At 39.6% G+C, this 23,621-nt stretch overlaps 1 protein-coding gene across 1 annotated transcript in view; it reads right to left on the minus strand.

Moving 5' to 3' along the window:
* The window catches only part of pik3c2g (phosphatidylinositol-4-phosphate 3-kinase catalytic subunit type 2 gamma), a 45,933-nt gene extending 24,096 nt beyond the window's left edge, over positions 1-21,837 (minus strand). The window contains exons 1-12 of the mRNA XM_039017915.1: positions 21,626-21,837; positions 20,557-20,813; positions 18,783-20,114; positions 17,878-17,995; positions 15,441-15,552; positions 14,364-14,434; positions 13,688-13,751; positions 9,622-9,747; positions 9,265-9,295; positions 4,448-4,631; positions 3,959-4,081; positions 3,612-3,740 (exon numbers count right to left, since the gene is read on the minus strand). Coding sequence (XP_038873843.1) covers positions 3,612-3,740; positions 3,959-4,081; positions 4,448-4,631; positions 9,265-9,295; positions 9,622-9,747; positions 13,688-13,751; positions 14,364-14,434; positions 15,441-15,552; positions 17,878-17,995; positions 18,783-18,786 — 962 coding nt within the window. The 5' untranslated portion in view covers positions 18,787-20,114; positions 20,557-20,813; positions 21,626-21,837. The remainder of the gene's footprint in view (positions 1-3,611; positions 3,741-3,958; positions 4,082-4,447; positions 4,632-9,264; positions 9,296-9,621; positions 9,748-13,687; positions 13,752-14,363; positions 14,435-15,440; positions 15,553-17,877; positions 17,996-18,782; positions 20,115-20,556; positions 20,814-21,625) is intronic.
* Between the last annotated feature and the right edge of the window lie 1,784 nt (positions 21,838-23,621).

The following is a 23,621-nucleotide window of genomic DNA, read 5'->3' on the forward strand; positions in this document are numbered from 1 at the left end:
CAGGACCACCCTCTTACCAACTGAGCAGCACAGGACCACCCTCTTACCAACTGAGCAGCACAGGACCACCCTCTTACCAACTGAGCAGCACAGGACCACCCTCTTTATCAACTGAGCAGCACAGGACCACCCTCTTACCAACTGAGCAGCACAGGACCACCCTCTTACCAACTGAGCAGCACAGGACCACCCTGTGTATTGTGTTATAGATAAAGGATAAAACCTATATACAGATGGTGCTTACCTATAGCTAGTACCCTACAATTTCAACCACTTATTTTCGAGTTCTCTTTTTCGAGTCTATAGATAGACCAGTGATATTATAGATAGACCAGTGATATTATAGATATATTATAGATAGACCAGTGTGTTATAGATAGACCAGTGATATTATAGATAGACCAGTGTGTTATAGATAGACCAGTGTGTTATAGATAGACCAGTGTGTTATACATAGACCAGTGTGTTATACATAGACCAGTGTGTTATAGATAGACCAGTGATATTATAGATATATTATAGATAGACCAGTGTGTTATAGATAGACCAGTGATATTATAGATAGACCAGTGTGTTATAGATAGACCAGTGTGTTATAGATAGACCAGTGTGTTATACATAGACCAGTGTGTTATACATAGACCAGTGTGTTATACATAGACCAGTGTGTTATAGATAGACCAGTGTGTTATAGATAGACCAGTGATATTATAGATGGACCAGTGATATTATAGATAGACCAGTGTGTTATAGATAGACCAGTGTGTTATAGATAGACCAGTGATATTATAGATAGACCAGTGTGTTATAGATAGACCAGTGTGTTATAGATAGACCAGTGTGTTATAGATAGACCAGTGATATTATAGATAGACCAGTGATATTATAGATAGACCAGTGATATTATAGATAGACCAGTGATATTATAGATAGACCAGTGATATTATAGATAGACCAGTGTGTTATAGATAGACCAGTGTGTTATAGATAGACCAGTGATATTATAGATAGAGCAGTGCTATTATAGATAGACCAGTGTGTTATAGATAGACCAGTGATATTATAGATAGAGCAGTGATATTATAGATAGACCAGTGATATTATAGATGGACCAGTGTGTTATAGATAGACCAGTGATATTATAGATAGACCAGTGATATTATAGATAGACCAGTGATATTATAGATAGACCAGTGATGTTATAGATAGACCAGTGATGTTATAGATAGACCAGTGTGTTATAGATATATTATAGATAGACCAGTGATATTATAGATAGACCAGTGATATTATAGATAGACCAGTGATATTATAGATATATTATCGATAGACCAGTGATATTATAGATAGACCAGTGATATTATAGATAGATCAGTGATATTATAGATATATTATAGATAGACCAGTGAGATTATAGATAGACCAGTGATATTATAGATAGACCAGTGATATTATAGATATATTATAGATAGACCAGTGATATTATAGATAGACCAGTGATATTATAGATAGACCAGTGATATTATAGATAGACCAGTGTGTTATAGATAGACCAGTGTGTTATAGATAGACCAGTGATATTATAGATAGACCAGAGATATTATAGATAGACCAGAGATATTATAGATAGACCAGAGATATTATAGATAGACCAGTGATATTATAGATAGACCAGAGATATTATAGATAGACCAGAGATATTATAGATAGACCAGTGATATTATAGATGGACCAGAGATATTATAGATAGACCAGAGATATTATAGATAGACCAGTGATATTATAGATGGACCAGAGATATTATAGATAGACCAGAGATATTATAGATAGACCAGAGATATTATAGATAGACCAGAGATATTATAGATAGACCAGAGATATTATAGATAGACCAGTGATATTATAGATAGACCAGTGATATTATAGATAGACCAGTGATATTATAGATATATTATAGATAGACCAGTGAGATTATAGATAGACCAGTGATATTATAGATATATTATAGATAGACCAGTGATATTATAGATAGACCAGTGATATTATAGATAGACCAGTGTGTTATAGATACGCCAGTGTGTTATAGATAGACCAGTGTGTTATAGATAGACCAGTGTGTTATAGATAGACCAGTGATATTATAGATAGACCAGTGTGTTATAGATAGACCAGTGATATTATAGATAGACCAGTGATATTATAGATGGACCAGTGATATTATAGATAGACCAGAGATATTATAGATAGACCAGTGATATTATAGATAGACCAGTGATATTATAGATAGACCAGTGATATTATAGATGGACCAGTGATATTATAGATAGACCAGTGATATTATAGATAGACCAGTGATATTATAGATAGACCAGAGATATTATAGATAGACCAGTGATATTATAGATAGACCAGTGTGTTATAGATAGACCAGTGCTATTATAGCTAGACCAGTGATATTATAGATAGACCAGTGTGTTATAGATAGACCAGTGCTATTATAGCTAGACCAGTGATATTATAGATAGACCAGTGATATTATAGATAGACCAGTGATATTATAGATGGACCAGTGATATTATAGATAGACCAGTGTGTTATAGATAGACCAGTGCTATTATAGCTAGACCAGTGATATTATAGATAGACCAGTGATATTATAGATAGACCAGAGATATTATAGATAGACCAGTGATATTATAGATATATTATAGATAGACCAGTGTGTTATAGATAGACCAGTGTGTTATAGATAGACCAGTGCTATTATAGCTAGACCAGTGATATTATAGATGGACCAGTGATATTATAGATGGACCAGTGATATTATAGATAGACCAGTGATATTATAGATGGACCAGTGATATTATAGATAGACCAGTGTGTTATAGATAGACCAGTGTGTTATAGATAGACCAGTGATATTATAGATAGACCAGTGATATTATAGATAGACCAGTGATATTATAGATAGACCAGTGTGTTATAGATAGACCAGTGATATTATAGATGGACCAGTGATATTATAGATAGACCAGTGATATTATAGATGGACCAGTGATATTATAGATAGACCAGTGATATTATAGATGGACCAGTGATATTATAGATAGACCAGTGATATTATAGATAGACCAGTGTGTTATAGATAGACCAGTGATATTATAGATAGACCAGTGTGTTATAGATAGACCAGTGATATTATAGATAGACCAGTGTGTTATAGATAGACCAGTGATATTATAGATAGACCAGTGATATTATAGATAGACCAGTGTGTTATAGATAGACCAGTGATATTATAGATGGACCAGTGATATTATAGATAGACCAGTGATATTATAGATGGACCAGTGATATTATAGATAGACCAGTGATATTATAGATGGACCAGTGATATTATAGATAGACCAGTGATATTATAGATAGACCAGTGTGTTATAGATAGACCAGTGATATTATAGATAGACCAGTGTGTTATAGATAGACCAGTGATATTATAGATGGACCAGTGATATTATAGATGGACCAGTGATATTATAGATAGACCAGTGTGTTATAGATAGACCAGTGATATTATAGATATAGCGTTGTATGTGGTGAACAGAGCCTACCTGTTACTGTATAGAGGCAGGACGGCCCAGCGTAACAGTTCAGGAGACTTGCCCTGTTTCGTCCCCTGGAGACGTATAGTCAACATGGACTCATAGGGTAGCTGTTTGATCTGTTTTGGGAACACCATCCTGAAAACACACACATATATATATACAGTATATCTGAATCCATTTATATTCTATATTCTAAACGAAAAAAGAAAAAAAAACATAATTTAAAAAAGGTGAAATTGACTAAAACTGGAAGAAAAGTCCCGGCAGGAAATGAGACTTGATTTTAGTGGAAGTGGAGTTGGATCCAGAATAACACGTAAATAACTGAGTCGACTGGTTGAAGATACCCTTACATGCGGTGACACTGAATCTTGTTGCCAAGCGACAAGGCTGTGCTGATGTTCTCGGAGACGCCCGTCTCACAGATATCTTTCCCTCCGTACGTCAGCGAACAGGAAATGGAGAAGTAATTAAAACTGATAACGACAAACAGAGGAGGACCAAAATAAATTCATAAGACCTCACTGCACTTCCTCTACGCATCGTTTGTATTGTGGTGTTTGACAAAACCCCTACAGAACAAAACACCCAGTAAGATTACTTCCTCCTGCACTAAGAAAAAGGTACTAGCAATGAACTGTTGTCCTTGTTTTTCTTTCACTCTGACTAGCACACTATTTGAGAAAGATTTCACTTTCAATGACTGTGATATGTGCCTGTTTTGACCACTTTAGTTGAATCCGCCGTCAGAGCTGTAAAAAGGTCTGTGTAAACAGTCAATGTTTTGGTTCTGTTACAATATGTTGAGGTTTCTCTCTCCCCCTGTCTCCTGAGTGTAATACCTGTTTAACCAGTTGGGTTGTAGCCTGTAGAGCGCTGCGACGTTGAGCTGGAGGATGTCGGAGCTGTGGTCTACGTCACAGACAGGAGGGTTGTGGTACACATCCTGGCCCCTGAAGTCTGAGCCGAAGTTGTCAAAGAAAACGTGCAGCAGTTTGCCCAGGGCCTGGTGGAGCATCACGATCGCTATAGAACAACAGACTACAGTTATAGAACAGCAGTTTGCCCAGGGCCTGGTGGAGCATCACGATCGCTATAGAACAACAGACTACAGTTATAGAACAACAGACTACAGTTATAGAACAACAGACTACAGTTATAGAACAACAGACTACAGTTATAGAACAACAGACTACAGTTATAGAACAACAGACTACAGTTATAGAACAACAGACTACAGTTATAGAACAACAGACTACAGCTATAGAACAACAGACTACAGTCATAGAACAACAGACTACAGTCATAGAACAACAGACTACAGCTATAGAACAACAGACTACAGTTATAGAACAACAGACTACAGTTATAGAACAACAGACTACAGTTATAGAACAGCAGTTTGCCCAGGGCCTGGTGGAGCATCACGATCGCTATAGAACAACAGACTACAGTTATAGAACAGACTACAGTTATAGAACCAACTACAGTTATAGAACAGACTACAGTTATAGAACCAACTACAGTTATAGAACCGACTACAGTTATAGAACAACAAACTACAGTTATAGAACAACAGATTACAGTTATAGAACAACAGTTTGCCCAGGGCCTGGTGGAGCATCATGATCGCTATAGAACAACAGACGACAGTTATAGAACAACATACTACAGTTATAGAACATACTACAGCTATAGAACATACAACAGCTATAGAACAACAGACTACAGTTATAGAACAACATCCTACAGTTATAGAACATACTACAGATATAGAACAACAGACTACAGTTATAGAACAACAGACTACAGTTATAGAACATACTACAGGTATAGAACAACAGACTACAGTTATAGAACAACAGACTACAGTTATAGAACATACTACAGGTATAGAACAACAGACTACAGTTATAGAACAACAGACTACAGTTATAGAACAACAGACTACAGTTATAGAACAACAGACTACAGGTATAGAACAACAGACTACAGGTATAGAACAACAGACTACAGTTATAGAACAACAGACTACAGTTATAGAACAACAGACTACAGTTATAGAACATACTACAGGTATAGAACAACAGACTACAGGTATAGAACAACAGACTACAGTTATAGAACAACAGACTACAGGTATAGAACAACAGACTACAGGTATAGAACAACAGACTACAGGTATAGAACAACAGACTATAGGTATAGAACAACAGACTACAGGTATAGAACAACAGACTACAGGTATAGAACAACAGACTACAGTTATAGAACAACAGACTACAGTTATAGAACAACAGGCTACAGTCATAGAACAACAGACTACAGTTATAGAACAACAGACTACAGTTATAGAACAACAGACTACATGTATAGAACAACCAACTACAGTCATAGAACAACAGACTACAGTTATAGAACAACAGACAACAGTTATAGAACAACAGACTACAGTTATAGAACAACAGACTACAGGTATAGAACAACAAACTAGTTATAGAACAACCAACTACAGTCATAGAACAACAGACTACAGTCATAGAACAACAGACTACAGTTATAGAACAACAGACTACAGTTATAGAACAACAGACTACAGTCATAGAACAACAGACTACAGTCATAGAACAACAGACTACAGTCATAGAACAGCAGACTACAATCATAGAACAACCGACTACAGTTATAGAACAACAGCCTACAGTCATAGAACAGACTACAGTCATAGAACAACAGACTACAGTCATAGAACAACAGCCTATAGTTATAGAACACCAGACTACAGTTATAGAACACCAGCCTACAGTCATAGAACAACAGACCACAGTCATAGAACACCAGACTACAGTTATAGAACACCAGACTACAGTTATAGAACACCAGACTACAGTTATAGAACACCAGACTACAGTTATAGAACAACCAACTACAGGTATAGAACAACAGACTACAGGTATAGAACAACAGACTACAGGTATAGAACAACAGACTACAGGTATAGAACAACAGACTACAGGTATAGAACAGACTACAGGTATAGAACAACAGACTACAGGTATAGAACAACAGACTACAGGTATAGAACAACAGACTACAGTCATAGAACAACAGACTACATGTATAGAACAACCAACTACAGTCATAGAACAACAGACTACAGTTATAGAACAACAGACAACAGTTATAGAACAACAGACTACAGTTATAGAACAACAGACTACAGTTATAGAACAACAGACTACAGGTATAGAACAACATACTGCAGGTATAGAACAACAGACTACAGTTATAGAACAACAGGCTACAGTTATAGAACAACAGGCTACAGTCATAGAACAACAGACTACAGTTATAGAACAACAGACTACAGTTATAGAACAACAGACTACATGTATAGAACAACCAACTACAGTCATAGAACAACCAACTACAGTCATAGAACAACAGACTACAGTTATAGAACAACAGACTACAGTTATAGAACAACAGACTACAGTTATAGAACAACAGACTACAGGTATAGAACAACAAACTAGTCATAGAACAACCAACTACAGTCATAGAACAACAGACTACAGTCATAGAACAACAGACTACAGTTATAGAACAACAGACTACAGTTATAGAACAACAGACTACAGTCATAGAACAACAGACTACAGTCATAGAACAACAGACTACAGTCATAGAACAGCAGACTACAATCATAGAACAACCGACTACAGTTATAGAACAACAGCCTACAGTCATAGAACAGACTACAGTCATAGAACAACAGACTACAGTCATAGAACAACAGCCTATAGTTATAGAACACCAGACTACAGTTATAGAACACCAGCCTACAGTCATAGAACAACAGACCACAGTCATAGAACACCAGACTACAGTTATAGAACACCAGACTACAGTTATAGAACACCAGACTACAGTTATAGAACACCAGACTACAGTTATAGAACACCAGACTACAGTTATAGAACACCATACTACAGTCATAGAACAGACTGCAGTTATAGAACAGACTACAGGTATAGAACAACAGACTACAGGTATAGAACAACAGACTACAGTTATAGAACAACAGACTACAGTTATAGAACAACAGACTACAGTCATAGAACAACAGACTACAGTCATAGAACAACAGACTACAGTCATAGAACCGACTACAGTTATAGAACAACAGACTACAGTCATAGAACAACAGACTACAGTCATAGAACAACAGACTACAGTCATAGAACAACAGACTACAGTCATAGAACACCAGACTACAGTTATAGAACACCAGACTACAGTCATAGAACACCAGACTACAGTTATAGAACACCAGACTACAGTCATAGAACAACAGACTACAGTCATAGAACAACAGACTACAGTTATAGAACACCAGACTACAGTTATAGAACACCAGACTACAGTTATAGAACACCAGACTACAGTTATAGAACACCAGACTACAGTCATAGAACACCAGACTACAGTTATAGAACACCATACTACAGTCATAGAACAGACTGCAGTTATAGAACAACAGACTACAGGTATAGAACAACAGACTACAGGTATAGAACAACAGACTACAGTTATAGAACAACAGACTACAGATATAGAACAACAGACTACAGTCATAGAACAGACTGCAGTTATAGAACAACATACTACAGTCATAGAACAGACTGCAGTTATAGAACAACAGACTACAGTTATAGAACAACAGACTACAGATATAGAACAACAGACTACAGATATAGAACAACATACTACAGTCATAGAACAGACTACAGATATAGAACATACTACAGATATAGAACATACTGCAGTTATAGAACAACAGACTACAGATATAGAACAACAGACTACAGTCATAGAACAACAGACTACAGATATAGAACAACAGACCACAGTTATAGAACACCAGACTACAGTTATAGAACACCAGACTACAGTTATAGAACAACAGACTACAGGTATAGAACAACAGACTACAGTTATAGAACAACAGACTACAGGTATAGAACAACAGACTACAGGTATAGAACAACAGACTACAGGTATAGAACAACAGACTACAGGTATAGAACACCAGACTACAGTTATAGAACACCAGACTACAGTTATAGAACACCATACTACAGTCATAGAACATACTGCAGTTATAGAACACCAGACTACAGTTATAGAACACCATACTACAGTCATAGAACAGACTGCAGGTATAGAACAACAGACTACAGGTATAGAACAACAGACTACAGATATAGAACAACAGACTACAGATATAGAACAACAGACTACAGTTATAGAACAACAGACTACAGTTATAGAACAACAGACTACAGTCATAGAACAGACTACAGATATAGAACATACTGCAGTTATAGAACAACATACTACAGTTATAGAACAGACACACAAGAACAGAGGTTTAATCCAAAACCAGTCACATAGGAAAATCTGGTGTGTTAAATAAACTACAATAGTGTACACATGAAACCATTCAGGTGTTTTCAGCCAAGCACTCAGCAAACAATAGGGGATTTTCACACTGCATGTTCTCAGATGTAGGCTAACCTGAAACCTTTGTTTAACAGCATGCTTGGTTTGAGCTCATAGCGTGTATCTCATAGACTTCCTTAATAACGGGACTTACAGGTCTCACACTCGTACATTTCCAAATGGTCCTGGAGGAGAAGAACAAACAAGGAAACATGATTTTGCATTTTTCACAATGAAACCGTCAGAGTAAAGAATTTTTTCCCACTTCATATTTTTCTGTGAACGTGGTATAATTTTAACAACGTGCTTTAGGAATCAACAGTATTTATATTACTGTATTTAGCGCTATACATTACATCCAGATTTACTACCAGTGCTTTAGGAATCAACAGTATTTATATTACTGTATTTAGTGCTATACATTACATCCAGATTTACTACCAGTGCTTTAGGAATCAACAGTATTTATATTACTGTATTTAGTGCTATACATTAAATCCAGATTTTGTACCAGTGCTACAGGTTTAATCCTCCGTAGCTTGCCGATAGCCTCTTCCAGCTCTCCAGTAGAGATCCCACAGAGCAGGTTGATGATGGTACGGACCTCATCCACTAGTAGGTTAAGATTGCTTCCACACTTTGGAGACAGAAAATAGAATATAATAGACATACATTAGAAACGTGTGTATTATGTGTATGCCACTGTGATGCCAAAAGCAAAGTTGAGGACATTTAAAGCTGTAACTTATGCATTTACTATAGGGCTGTACTGGGATACTTGATTGCACAGTTAGCCGATATGTGTATTGATGTAACTAGACCAGAGTGCTGAACTACTATGTGCTTTGAGGAGTTAGGGAGGTAATTTTAGTCAACTGTTGAGTTCAACTCGGGGATAACCGGTACCACGAAAGTGGCTCACCTTTAAGCCAGGTAAAATTCTATGGCAACGCATCCTTCAGAACGAACCTGCTACCGGGCGGGCAGGCTAACTCTGGGCTAACTGCATTTATCCTGAACGAAGTGTCCGAGCCGGGAGTTGAGGACCAATCAAATCAGATTACCTCCCTCTCGCAAAGATTGTATCATCATCCCCTTCATTTAAAGCTGCACAATGCAGAAATCGCTCCGCCATTTCCTGGTTCCTAAAATTCTAATAGTTTGCCTAATTTCAGTTTATGTGACAAAACAAGCAAGTATAGTATAGAGAATCATTGTACCATCTAAACCGCTGTGAAATATTTTTTTCCATAACCAAAAATATTGTATTTTCAGTTTGTTTTGAAGCTGGTGTAGAAAACCGAAAGTAAAAGACGCAAAAAAAAGAAACGTAAGAACAGGAAGCATAGAAATAGCACACATAGAATAGACCTACCGCTTCTTAGACTTGATTTCAATGTAAATGACAGATCTATAGCTCACATTTCATATTGCAGCTTTAATGAAGACGACTGATTTAATATTTTATTAATCAAATGTTTTTTTTTGTGTGTAAAAATAAAGAAGAATAATGTTAAAATAACTATCACATTACACATTTAGTAATGACAAAATGTATTTCAAACTTCATGTATGTAACGGCAGATTTCCTCCTCTAGCAGGGATCGGACCAAAGTGCAGCGTGGTTAGTGTTTATCATGTTTTAATAATGACAAAAACATGAACACTACAAACTACAAAACAATAAATGTGAAAAAACCGAAACAGTCCTATCTGGTGAATAGACACAAAGACAGCAGACAACCACCCACAAAACCCCAACACAAAACAGGCTACCTAAATATGTTTCCCAATCAGAGACAATGACTAACACCTGCCTCTGATTGAGAACCATATCAGGCCAAACATAGAAACAGGAAAACTAGACACACAACATAGAATGCCCACTCAGCTCACGTCCTGACCAACACTAAAACAAAGAAAACACAAAAGAACTATAGTCAGAACGTGACAATGTTCAGTAAAACGTATTTTATTTTATCAATAGGAATTGGGAAAAAGGCGCTTGTGCATTGATAAGGTCACCAAAGCACACCAAAGACGGCATTAACGAAAAGTTAATAAAATAAAAACGCTACTTTAACAAGCCTATTTAACACCATAGCCTGATGAATTTAAGATAACTTTTCCGTCATTTTGATTTCAGGCACAAATGAAAATGTCCACCCGGCACAGCCAGAAGAGGACTGGCCACCCCTCATAGCCTGGTTCCTCTCTAGGTTTCTTCCTAGGTTATGGCCTTTCTAGGGAGTTTTTCCTAGCCACCGTGCTTCTACACCTGTATTGCTTGCTGTTTGGGGTTTGAGGCTGGGTTTCTGTACAGCACTTTGAGATATCAGCTGATGTAAGAAGGGCTTTATAAATAAATTGGATTTGATGTTTCAGCATTGTCTCAACAAATAGTTTGGCGTCCGACTAGCCATGTGTGACATGCACACTCAGTTAACAAGCCTGCTAGAGGTAGCAGCAGGAGAACGAGCTATATCCACTGTATTGGTACGGACGAAGCCTGAGCTGGAATGTGAAGCTAACTGAAGCTGGTTCGTGTTAGAGAAGCCTGAGCTGGAATGTGAAGCTAACTGAAGCTGGTTCGTGTTCGAGAAGCCTGAGCTGGAATGTGAAGCTAACTGAAGCTGGTTAGTGTTCGAGAAGCCTGAGCTGGAATGTGAAGCTAACTGAAGCTGGTTCGTGTTCGAGAAGCCTGAGCTGGAATGTGAAGCTAACTGAAGCTGGTTAGTGTTCGAGAAGCCTGAGCTGGAATGTGAAGCTAACTGAAGCTGGTTAGTGTTCGAGAAGCCTGAGCTGGAATGTGAAGCTAACTGAAGCTGGTTAGTGTTCGAGAAGCCTGAGCTGGAATGTGAAGCTAACTGAAGCTGGTTAGTGTTCGAGAAGCCTGAGCTGGAATGTGAAGCTAACTGAAGCTGGTTAGTGTTCGAGAAGCCTGAGCTGGAATGTGAAGCTAACTGAAGCTGGTTAGTGTTCGAGAAGCCTGAGCTGGAATGTGAAGCTAACTGAAGCTGGTTAGTGTTCGAGAAGCCTGAGCTGGAATGTGAAGCTAACTGAAGCTGGTTAGTGTTCGAGAAGCCTGAGCTGGAATGTGAAGCTAACTGAAGCTGGTTAGTGTTCGAGAAGCCTGAGCTGGAATGTGAAGCTAACTGAAGCTGGTTAGTGTTAGAGAAGCCTGAGCTGGAATGTGAAGCTAACTGAAGCTGGTTAGTGTTAGAGAAGCCTGAGCTGGAATGTGAAGCTAACTGAAGCTGGTTAGTGTTAGAGAAGCCTGAGCTGGAATGTGAAGCTAACTGAAGCTGGTTAGTGTTAGAGAAGCCTGAGCTGGAATGTGAAGCTAACTGAAGCTGGTTAGTGTTAGAGAAGCCTGAGCTGGAATGTGAAGCTAACTGAAGCTGGTTAGTGTTAGAGAAGCCTGAGCTGGAATGTGAAGCTAACTGAAGCTGGTTAGTGTTAGAGAAGCCTGAGCTGGAATGTGAAGCTAACTGAAGCTGGTTAGTGTTAGAGAAGCCTGAGCTGGAATGTGAAGCTAACTGAAGCTGGTTAGTGTTAGAGAAGCCTGAGCTGGAATGTGAAGCTAACTGAAGCTGGTTAGTGTTAGAGAAGCCTGAGCTGGAATGTGAAGCTAACTGAAGCTGGTTAGTGTTAGAGAAGCCTGAGCTGGAATGTGAAGCTAACTGAAGCTGGTTAGTGTTAGAGAAGCCTGAGCTGGAATGTGAAGCTAACTGAAGCTGGTTAGTGTTAGAGAAGCCTGAGCTGGAATGTGAAGCTAACTGAAGCTGGTTAGTGTTAGAGAAGCCTGAGCTGGAATGTGAAGCTAACTGAAGCTGGTTAGTGTTAGAGAAGCCTGAGCTGGAATGTGAAGCTAACTGAAGCTGGTTAGTGTTAGAGAAGCCTGAGCTGGAATGTGAAGCTAACTGAAGCTGGTTAGTGTTAGAGAAGCCTGAGCTGGAATGTGAAGCTAACTGAAGCTGGTTAGTGTTAGAGAAGCCTGAGCTGGAATGTGAAGCTAACTGAAGCTGGTTAGTGTTAGAGAAGCTTGAGCTGGAATGTGAAGCTAACTGAAGCTGGTTCGTGTTAGAGAAGCCTGAGCTGGAATGTGAAGCTAACTGAAGCTGGTTCGTGTTAGAGAAGCCTGAGCTGGAATGTGAAGCTAACTGAAGCTGGTTAGTGTTAGAGAAGCCTGAGCTGGAATGTGAAGCTAACTGAAGCTGGTTAGTGTTAGAGAAGCCGGAGCTGGAATGTGAAGCTAACTGAAGCTGGTTAGTGTTAGAGAAGCCTGAGCTGGAATGTGAAGCTAACTGAAGCTAGTTCGTGTTAGAGAAGCCTGAGCTGGAATGTGAAGCTAACTGAAGCTGGTTCGTGTTAGAGAAGCCTGAGCTGGAATGTGAAGCTAACTGAAGCTGGAGCTAGCTTTGATTCAGCCAGCCCTGAAGTGCCGGATGGGCGGGGTTTGAAGTTTGCACCAACAATCCACAAGTCACTTTCCAAAACCCTAGAATGACTGGAGTCAAGGCTCAAGGAGAACCAATAATATTTGAACCCAGGATATATTGTAACCAACCACTAACCTTGCTCCTCATCAGTTTGTTAACCTCCTTGTTATAGCAACTCAGCTTCTCCTGGAGGCTTATCCTGACAGAGGGAGAAAAAGAGAGAGGGAGAGAGTGAGAGGGAGAGAGAGAGAGGGAGAGAGACAGAAAGAGAGAGAGAGAGACAGAAAGAGAGAGAGAGAGAGACAGAAAGAGAGAGAGAGAGCGAGAGAGAGAGAGAGAGACAGAAAGAGAGAGAGAGAGACAGAAAGAGAGAGAGTGAGAGTAAGAGAGACACAGATTGGGAGAGAGAGAGAGAGAGACAGATTGGGAGAGAGAGAGAGAGAGAGAGAGAGAGAGAGAGAGAGAGAGAGACAGATTGAGAGAGAGAGAGAGAGAGAGAAACAATAAACACAGCGTATCAAAAAGAAAGGACGACCAAGGCACTCTTCATATAATGAATTAAAATGCCTTTATTTGTATGGCATGTTGGATGGAAAGAAAGTTTAAAAACTCTGACACGTTTCAGTGGCTTTAGCCCTCCTCATAACGCCGTGAAAGGTGGTGCCTTTTTGTTGGGGGAGAAAAGCATTGCATAAATAAGACTCTCTATAGTGTTTTAGATCATCAATAATCTTTTGGTCTGAGCCAGTCACTCGTACCCTAAGAGACAACAGCATAATGATATAGAGCAGACGTCAAGTCTGCATTGTACCTTGATGTGTTGAAGACACAAGCAGAGCCAAGGAGCCGGTACAGGTGACATGGAGCTCTGTCATCCTCAACCTTACAGAAGGAACACAATACACAGTCTATTTACTGCATAGCAACTAGGAATACACAAACATCTCAAATAAATACACCAGGTATTAAAATCAGATCAATAAATCATATCCACAAAGTTAATTGTGTTTAGGCAGGCCAAGTTTTTATGAGTCTGCCTCAAACGACACCTGTAAAGCCACAATCTGTAATTTGTAAGCCCCACCACATTTTTTAAACATTGAACAGAAGAAACTATTGCAGATTGCACCTTTAAAGTATGCACGTTCCATTTGCTTATAGCTTCTAAATGCCAGGCGTGACGCGGAGGTAAACAGAGCAAAGTCTAGGAATCAGGGTGGAGGTTTTCACAGCAACACCAGCCCTCACCCACTCATTCCCTCTCTCTGTCTCACTCTCTCTATATCTCTGTCTCTCTCTCAAACATCAGCCCTCACTCACTAATTCCCTCTCTCTCGCTCTCTCTCTCTCTCTGTCTGTATCTCTCTTTCTCTGTCTCTCTCTCTCACTCACTCATTCACACTCTCTCTCTCTCTCTCTGTCTCTCTCGGGCTCTCTCTCACACACACACACCAGCACTCACTCACTCACTCACTCACTCACTCACTCACTCACTCACTCACTCACTCTCTCACTCTCTCACTCTCTCTGTTTCTCTCACACACACCAGCACGCCCCTGGAGGGAAGCGGCCTGGCTAGGAGCCAGCCAGGAGACGGTAGTTAGAAGGAGACCATTGCAACATGAGCAGTTTGAAGACAGAGCACTGAAACCTGTCTCTCCTTGGTTAATGTTCTACTGACTGACCGTTTGGGTGGGAAAGCAACACTCAAAAGAAAGCCGTGTGAAACCTTTAGTCCTGTATGTCTTAGTTGGTGCCTGTGCACACACTTGCAATGGCATGATCACATACACCCTACTAAAATGTAATGTAATTGTACTAGATAAAATCTCTTCTGATGACGTGGGGTGTATTATTGTTGTTGGTATTGGTATTATTAACTACTTACGTCCCTTGCCAACAGGTTCTGTAGTGTGTTAACCTGTAGTAATCTGAGAGGGACTTCCAGGGAACACTTATGATAGTCCTGGATGCTCCCGTGCATACCCAGCTCCTCCTCACTGAGGAATACAACAAAGTAAAGGCATTAAGAACAGGAAACGTACAGGAAGACACAGTAACAGCAGACACGAAGAATATCACACAGGAAGTAACAGCAGACACGAAGAATATCACACAGGAAGTAACAGCAGACATGAAGAATATCACACAGGAAGAGCAGACATGAAGAATATTACACAGGAAGTAACAGCAGACATGACAAATATCACACAGGAAGAGCAGACATGAAGAATATCACACAGGAAGAGCAGACATGAAGAATATCACACAGGAAGTAACAGCAGACATGAAGAATATCACACAGGAAGTAACAGCAGACATGAAGAATATCACACAGGAAGTAACAGCAGACATGAAGAATATCACACAGGAAGTAACAGCAGACATGAAGAATATCACACAGGAAGTAACAGCAGACATGAAGAATATCACACAGGAAGTAACAGCAGACATGAAGAATATCACACAGGAAGAGCAGACATGAAGAATATTACACAGGAAGTAACAGCAGACATGAAGAATATCACACAGGAAGAGCAGACATGAAGAATATTACACAGGAAGAGCAGACATGAAGAATATCACACAGGAAGAGCAGACATGAAGAATATTACACAGGAAGTAACAGCAGACATGAAGAATATTACACAGGAAGTAACAGCAGACATGAAGAATATCACACAGGAAGTAACAGCAGACATGAAGAATATCACACAGGAAGTAACAGCAGACATGAAGAATATCACACAGGAAGAGCAGACATGAAGAATATTACACAGGAAGTAACAGCAGACATGAAGAATATTACACAGGAAGTAACAGCAGACATGAAGAATATCACACAGGAAGTAACAGCAGACATGAAGAATATCACACAGGAAGAGCAGACATGAAGAATATTACACAGGAAGTAACAGCAGACATGACAAATATCACACAGGAAGAGCAGACATGAAGAATATTACACAGGAAGTAACAGCAGACATGAAGAATATCACACAGGAAGTAACAGCAGACATGAAGAATATTACACAGGAAGTAACAGCAGACATGAAGAATATTACACAGGAAGTAACAGCAGACATGAAGAATATTACACAGGAAGAGCAGACATGAAGAATATTACACAGGAAGTAACAGCAGACATGAAGAATATCACACAGGAAGTAACAGCAGACATGAAGAATATCACACAAGAAGAGCAGACATGAAGAATATTACACAGGAAGTAACAGCAGACATGAAGAATATTACACAGGAAGTAACAGCAGACATGAAGAATATTACACAGGAAGTAACAGCAGACAGGAAGACTATCAGCTGAAGTGTTATTGTGCAGGGAGAGATACAAAACAAAGAGGGCTTGTCCTCACACTTGGAATTAGGTCAAGGCTAGGAGGGTAGAGTTTCCTGAGGACTAGAGAGGGTGAAGGCTGGTTTATAAACGACAATACAGGGCAGCAGGGTAGCGGTTAGAGCGTTGGACTAGTAACCGCAAGATCGAATCCCCGAGCTGACAAGGTAAAAATCTGTCGTTCTGCCCCTGAACAAGGCAGTTAACCCACTGTTCCTAGGCAGTCATTGAAAATAAGAATTTGTTCTTAACTGACTTGCCCTAGTTAAATAAAAGGTAAAAAAAATACAAAAATATCGAGACAAATGTCGCTGCTCAAAACCACATTTACATTTTTATACTCCGGTGGAATGTCTATAGACGGGACAGATCTGTCTCTGAAACCGCAACGAGACAAAAAAAAGTTATACGATTCTACTGCTTTTATTTCGTCACACTCACAAACATAAGATATTTTCTGTTAGCTCGACATTCATTTGTAAATAATTATCTTGTTGTGAGTTTATTTTCCTGTAATAATAAATACAAATTTGCTAAAGTTAAGACATTATCAGCTATGACATGGTCATTATTTGAACTGGCTAGCCAGCTAGCTAGGTAGCTAGCTAACAAGCTTGAAATGAACCAAAACATTGTCTAGAAAGTTTATTTTAGTTGTTGCTAGATTGACACCTACTAAATTCATGTTTAAACGGATGGGTTTCATTGCTGTTAAAATACACCAGTTATGCTATTTTGGACCAGCAGGCTGTTAATGCAGCCTGTCGTTTCTGTGTTTAGACTTTTGTCATGACGACGACGACATGTTTGATGCCGGACGACAATAGAATGCTCACGATGTCACTGCGACAAATGTCTACAGACGTGTGGATAGAGCAACGGTATAAGCAGCCTTAAAGGGGAATGAATGCAGGGAGGGCTAGGGAACGGTGCTTGGGTTGGAGTTAGGTTTGCGGAGCGGTATACTTACTTCCTGAGGTACTCCTCAGAGTCACACAGCTTCAGGAGGTAGTATCCACTGTCTCTTGGGTTAGTCTGTTCCAGGAGCAGCAAGATCTCATCTATCAGGGTCTGGACTGTCTTGTTCACTGGAGGAGAGAGAACAAGGTGGTCAAGGTCAACAAGGTGGTCAAGGTCAACAGGGGGTCAAGGTCAACAGGGGGTCAAGGTCAACAAGGTGGTCAAGGTCAACAGGTGGTCAAGGTCAACAGGGGGTCAAGGTCAACAAGGTGGTCAAGGTCAACAAGGTGGTCAAGGTCAACAGGTGGTCAAGGTCAACAAGGTGGTTAAGGTCAACAAGGTGGTCAAGGTCAACAAGGTGGTCAAGGTCAACAAGGTGGTTAAGGTCAACAAGGTGGTCAAGGTCAACAAGGTGGTCAAGGTCAACAAGGTGGTTAAGGTCAACAAGGTGGTCAAGGTCAACAAGGTGGTCAAGGTCAACAAGGTGGTCAAGGTCAACAAGGTGGTCAATGTCAACAAGGTGGTCAAGGTCAACAAGGGGTCAAGGTCAACAAGGTGGTCAAGGTCAACAGGTGGTCAAGGTCAACAGGTGGTCAAGGTCAACAAGGGGTCAAGGTCAACAAGGGGTCAAGGTCAACAAGGGGTCAACTCTAGACACAGTCCCAAAAAATCCATATGGATTTTTAAACCTATCTCCTTTTTCTAAAGACACTTTAACGTAACACACAATGAAAAATACAGCAATACGTCTGGGATAAACCATTACATCTCACATATTCTTTTATACAATTTGATTGCCGATACATTTAAACGTGAACAGAAATTAAGTTGCCATAATATGTGGAAATATAATTGTAGCTTAGCTCGCACACGTTACAGCGTTATACATATGCGTGAGCTGTGTGTCTTACTTACACATGGTGGGAATGGGTAATTGGTGAAGGACCCAGGGAGTGGACACATTGACGGTGATCTCAGCCTCCTGCAGTAAGGAGGGGTGGATAGGTGACACACGCCCCCACACCACCCCTGAGTTAGACACCTGGTCAGTGTGGGGGTACCTAGACACCAGTCTGACAGAGAGAGAGAGACGGAGAGGCCTTTAGAACGGTTTTTTATTTTAATGAAAGTGCACCGCTATGGATCATTTCTTGGTGTCTCAAGAAGAAACTTGAAGAGTGGCAACGCAAAGACGTTCCACGGTTTGTCTTATCTTGAATGTTAAAATGATTCATTGGACTTGAAATTCAAACATCTTAAAAAGGGACATGACTTTTCTTACTTGGACGTCAACATGCAGAGAGAAGCCAGCTGTTTGGTGCTTCCTTGTGGAGTGTCTATCAGTTTGATGTTCCAGGTATCCAGCTAAAAATATATAATACTGTATATCCAACTTAGTAGAAGCTTTTATTCAAAGCGACTTACAGTACAGTGAGGGCATACATTTTTAGTATGTGACCCCAGCAGGAATCGAACCCACGACAAAGACAAAATAAAGCCGCATTGACTAAAATAACACTTATTGTTAAAGGTGCAGTGCAGTCAAAAAATTAGATTTTCCCGTGTTTTATATATATTTATAAACAATGAGTTTGGAATAATACTGAGAAATTGTGAATTGTGCTCTTTTAGTGTAGAAGCTGTGTGAAAATAATGCCTGACATTTCAGCCTGTTTGGTTGGATGGAGTTTTAATAGACCAATAAGAAAGAAAGTTTTCAATTTTCCCCTTCCTACTCAGACCACTCCCAGACAGTCCTAGCAAAATTATTGCTTGAGAAATTGCTCTTTTTGCTAAGAAACTAATTTTGGTTTCCTTTTTTTTTTTTACAATTTTTATTGAAAACAATGACAGTAAGGTATTTAATTGTTATCCAGAAATGATTTGATATTGAGATAAAAATGGCTGCATTGGACCTTTAACATGTTTCCTTCATCTCCACAGAGATCTCTTTGTTTCCAGTGAATGAAATCCCCATCCCGCAGTACGCTAGTTTTATCTTTGACTTTTATTTTAAAGACCCTCTTGAGGTTAGAAACCTATTTTGCGAGGGCCAAACCAGTGATACTCACATGACTTTCTCTGGCTGTATTAAAGCGGTTCAGTCTGATAGCGGGTACTGTCAGGTCGCAGGAGAACCTCTTCTGAGCATTAGTCAGCAGAGCAGCCCTGGTGGTTCTCCTCCGAGGGGGTACTGGAGGGGGAAGGGGGGCTGCTCCTCTCTGGGGGACCTCTGTCGCCTGGGTCCTGTATATGTTCAAGAAAAAATTAAAAAGTGTTATATAATTTATTACATGAAGTTTATTGGACAGGGATTTATATACAGTACAAATAAAATATAAATCAGAAAACTTGATGAATGTTATCAGATATAGTTAACACAGCTAATTTTCATATAATAATTAGATGCTTACATTTGTCCTATTTCACACATGTACAAGTGCGAATTGGAAATGTGTTTTTTTGCATATCGTATTCCCCCTGAGAATGGTGTCAGAGCCAGGGATCAGCTATTATAGAGGCATTATGGTTAAGTGGCTTGCTCAAGGGCACATCAACAGATTTTTGACCTAAGGGGCTTTGGGATTTCAACAAGTGACCTTTCGGGTTACTGGCCCAACGCTCCTAACCACTAGGCTACCTGCTGCCCTTGTCCATGGCAGGTGAACATTAAAACCATTCGACATACCTGAATCTCAGGTAGGAGTTTGGGTTGGGGACCCCTCCCCCCACCCCCTGGGTGTTAGGGTCATTGGAGCCCCCATTGCCTCCGCCCTGGGACCAGAGAGGGGAGCGGGGTTGGGGCTGGGGGCTGGGCAGGGACAGGGCCGAGAGGGAGTTGTACAGATCCCATTCCTCCTCCTCTAGAAAGACAGGGTCCAGATCAGCTAAGTCTTCCTGGTATCGTTCCATGAGGCACGCTGGGGAAAAGTTGTCTTCTTGTCTCTGTGAGTCATAATCCGTAATCAAAAGGATTGATTGGGTACTAAAGTAAAGACATGCAACTCCTGTGTCTGTCAGACTTCACAACTCAATAACCAATCAGTGTACTCAGTTCAGTCCATGGCATGTTGAACTCTGGGAAGTTGTGGTAAAAAAAAAAAAAATAGGTTGGTAAACCCTAAATACAAAAACAAATACAAATCAGATGCCACAGCTCAGTGGTAAATCAGTGGACTCTGTTCACTCTGTGGCATGTTGAAGTCATGGTGTCATCAAAGAGTGTATTGTAATTACTGCCAATCCAAATATGTAGTATGACATTCGCCAAATAACTGAAGAGTCCCTTACAAGTCATTTTTTGTATGTAGCCTACTTCTGCAGCACAAACGGACAATATTACTAAACCATCATTTCAGTTAGTCTAATAATTAACAGACTTTTCAAAAGGTTAACAGGACATTTTACCAGAGCCCGTTTCAGATAGCTGTTCTTTTTGAGACTGTAGGCTAGAATAAAGTTCAAAACCATTATTTTGAAGACACCACTATTTACATGTTTTTACTGACCACAGAGAGGGACATTTGGGTCAGCCTGATCCATATTTAACAACAACACAATCATACATTTGCTATAATTTCCAGACAAGATAAAAGCAGGCACAGATCATATTTCTGACCGCCAAAAAATATTTCTGGAAAATAATATTTATGCCTCAAGTTTCAATAGTAAAAAAAAAAAAAAAAAACTCGTTAAAAAACTGTTTAAGAAACATAATTGTGTGAAATGTAATAGCATTACTCATGTCAGATTCTTACCGTCAGAACTCCGACATTGTCACAGCACAGTAGGCTACCTGTCGGGGCGAAGGTATGAAGGTATGCGTATGCACCGTAGACGACTGTGCGTCAATTAACAAGTCAAACTACTATCAAAGTATAGAATTGTTTCTGGATCGGTTTCCCCGGCTATGCTAATAATAGCTCTCCACGGTGGCAGTGGCGTCGCCGGTAATAAACAAAGTGCTCGAATGCGCGCTCTCCTCGACAAAGAGGTCGCGCGTAATGGACGTGAAGTGTGATATTTACAGTCAAATCACTTTTGGTTCATGAGGATAGCTTAACTCTCTCTTTGGGGTGCAACCAGGCCCTCTAGTGGAATGAAATAAACATTACAATAGTGAACAGATGTGGACAAATCTGCCTAAATTGGTGGTAGACGTAGAGAAGGCTATTACAGCTGCCCATTATGTAGGCTATTTGTGTGAATACTTTAACAGAAAATATATTTATTTCTGTAGTGTATGGCTTCCCCAGAATAGCTTACTCTATTCTATATACATTTTTTAAATCTTTATTTAACTAGGGCAAGTCAGTTAAGAACAAATTCTTATTTTCAACGACGGCCTAGGAACAGTGGGTTAACTGCCTTGTTCAGTGGCAGAACGACAGATTTGTACCTTGTCAGCTCGGGGATTCGATCTTGCGGTTACTAGTCCAACGCTCGAACCACTAGGCTACCTTCCACCCCTAGTGTATACTACATATATTACGTATATTACATATCAGTGTAGAATACAAACGTAAGTCCTCTAATACATTTACTCTTTAAAGATAAATTAAAAGTTAAATGTAGGTATGTTATAATTTCCTCCATTACTGTAAATACACGTATTACCAGTTCAACTCGGACTCTTCTCTGCAGTCGCCTCCCTCCTCTCCTCATTGAGGAATGTCATTAAGCAGGTTGAGGTGTACTACTGTTGCCAGTAGTGTTTTCCCTCAGCTATACTGTGTCCTGTGATGTTTCCTCAGCGTCTAGACATGTATACATGTTAGAATAGACCTGTTATCTACATCAGAAAAGGGATGTACACTTCAAAAGGATAATTCAAACATAGGTAAGTTGGCGATCATTTGAACAAATATATATTTTTTGTTGTTGTGTCGCTTCATTGCCTGTGAATTGACTCTTTTTTTAAAAGTTGAAGCATTAGTACTAACTAGTTCTTTTAACACACTAATGCAATACAACATTCTGGGCATTTGTACAACTGACCATATATCAAACTCTATCATTACAGTGAAATTTAGGAACTTGAGACACTGAGACAAAGTATTAGAAGAGGAAGGGGACTGACAGCGTGGGGGTATACTATAGAGACATGGATATCAACAGCACATCTCCAGACATTTCAACCCCTGATCATGGAACGCTGTTCCCTGTGTACTATGTACTCATCCCCTTCACAGGGTTCACATTGATAGGGTGCGTGATAGCACTGGTAAGTGTACACTTATTTATACGTGGCACAATCAACTTAGTGTTCGTAAACTTCTGACCCACTGGAATTGTGATACAGTGATTTATATGTGAAATAATCTGTCTGTAAACAATTGTTGGAAAAATTACTTGTGTCACGCACAAAGTAGATGTCCTAACCAACTTGCCAAAACTATAGTTTGTTAACAATAAATTTGTGGAGTGGTTGAAAAACGAGTTTTAATGACTCCAACCTAAGTGTACGTAAACTTCAGACTTCAACTGTACATGTATGTTAGTATGATAGGTCTGGTACAGAGATACATGTATGTTAGTATGATAGGTCTGGTACAGAGATACATGTATGTTAGTATGATAGGTCTGGTACAGAGATACATGTATGATAGTATGATAGGTCTGGTGTAGAGATACATGTATGTTAGTATGATAGGTCTGGTACAGAGATACATGTATGATAGTATGATAGGTCTGGTGTAGAGATACATGTATGTTAGTATGATAGGTCTGGTGTAGAGATACATGTATGATAGG

The sequence above is a fragment of the Salvelinus namaycush genome, chromosome 21, assembly GCF_016432855.1.
Source record: "Salvelinus namaycush isolate Seneca chromosome 21, SaNama_1.0, whole genome shotgun sequence".
Lineage (NCBI taxonomy): Eukaryota > Metazoa > Chordata > Actinopteri > Salmoniformes > Salmonidae > Salvelinus > Salvelinus namaycush.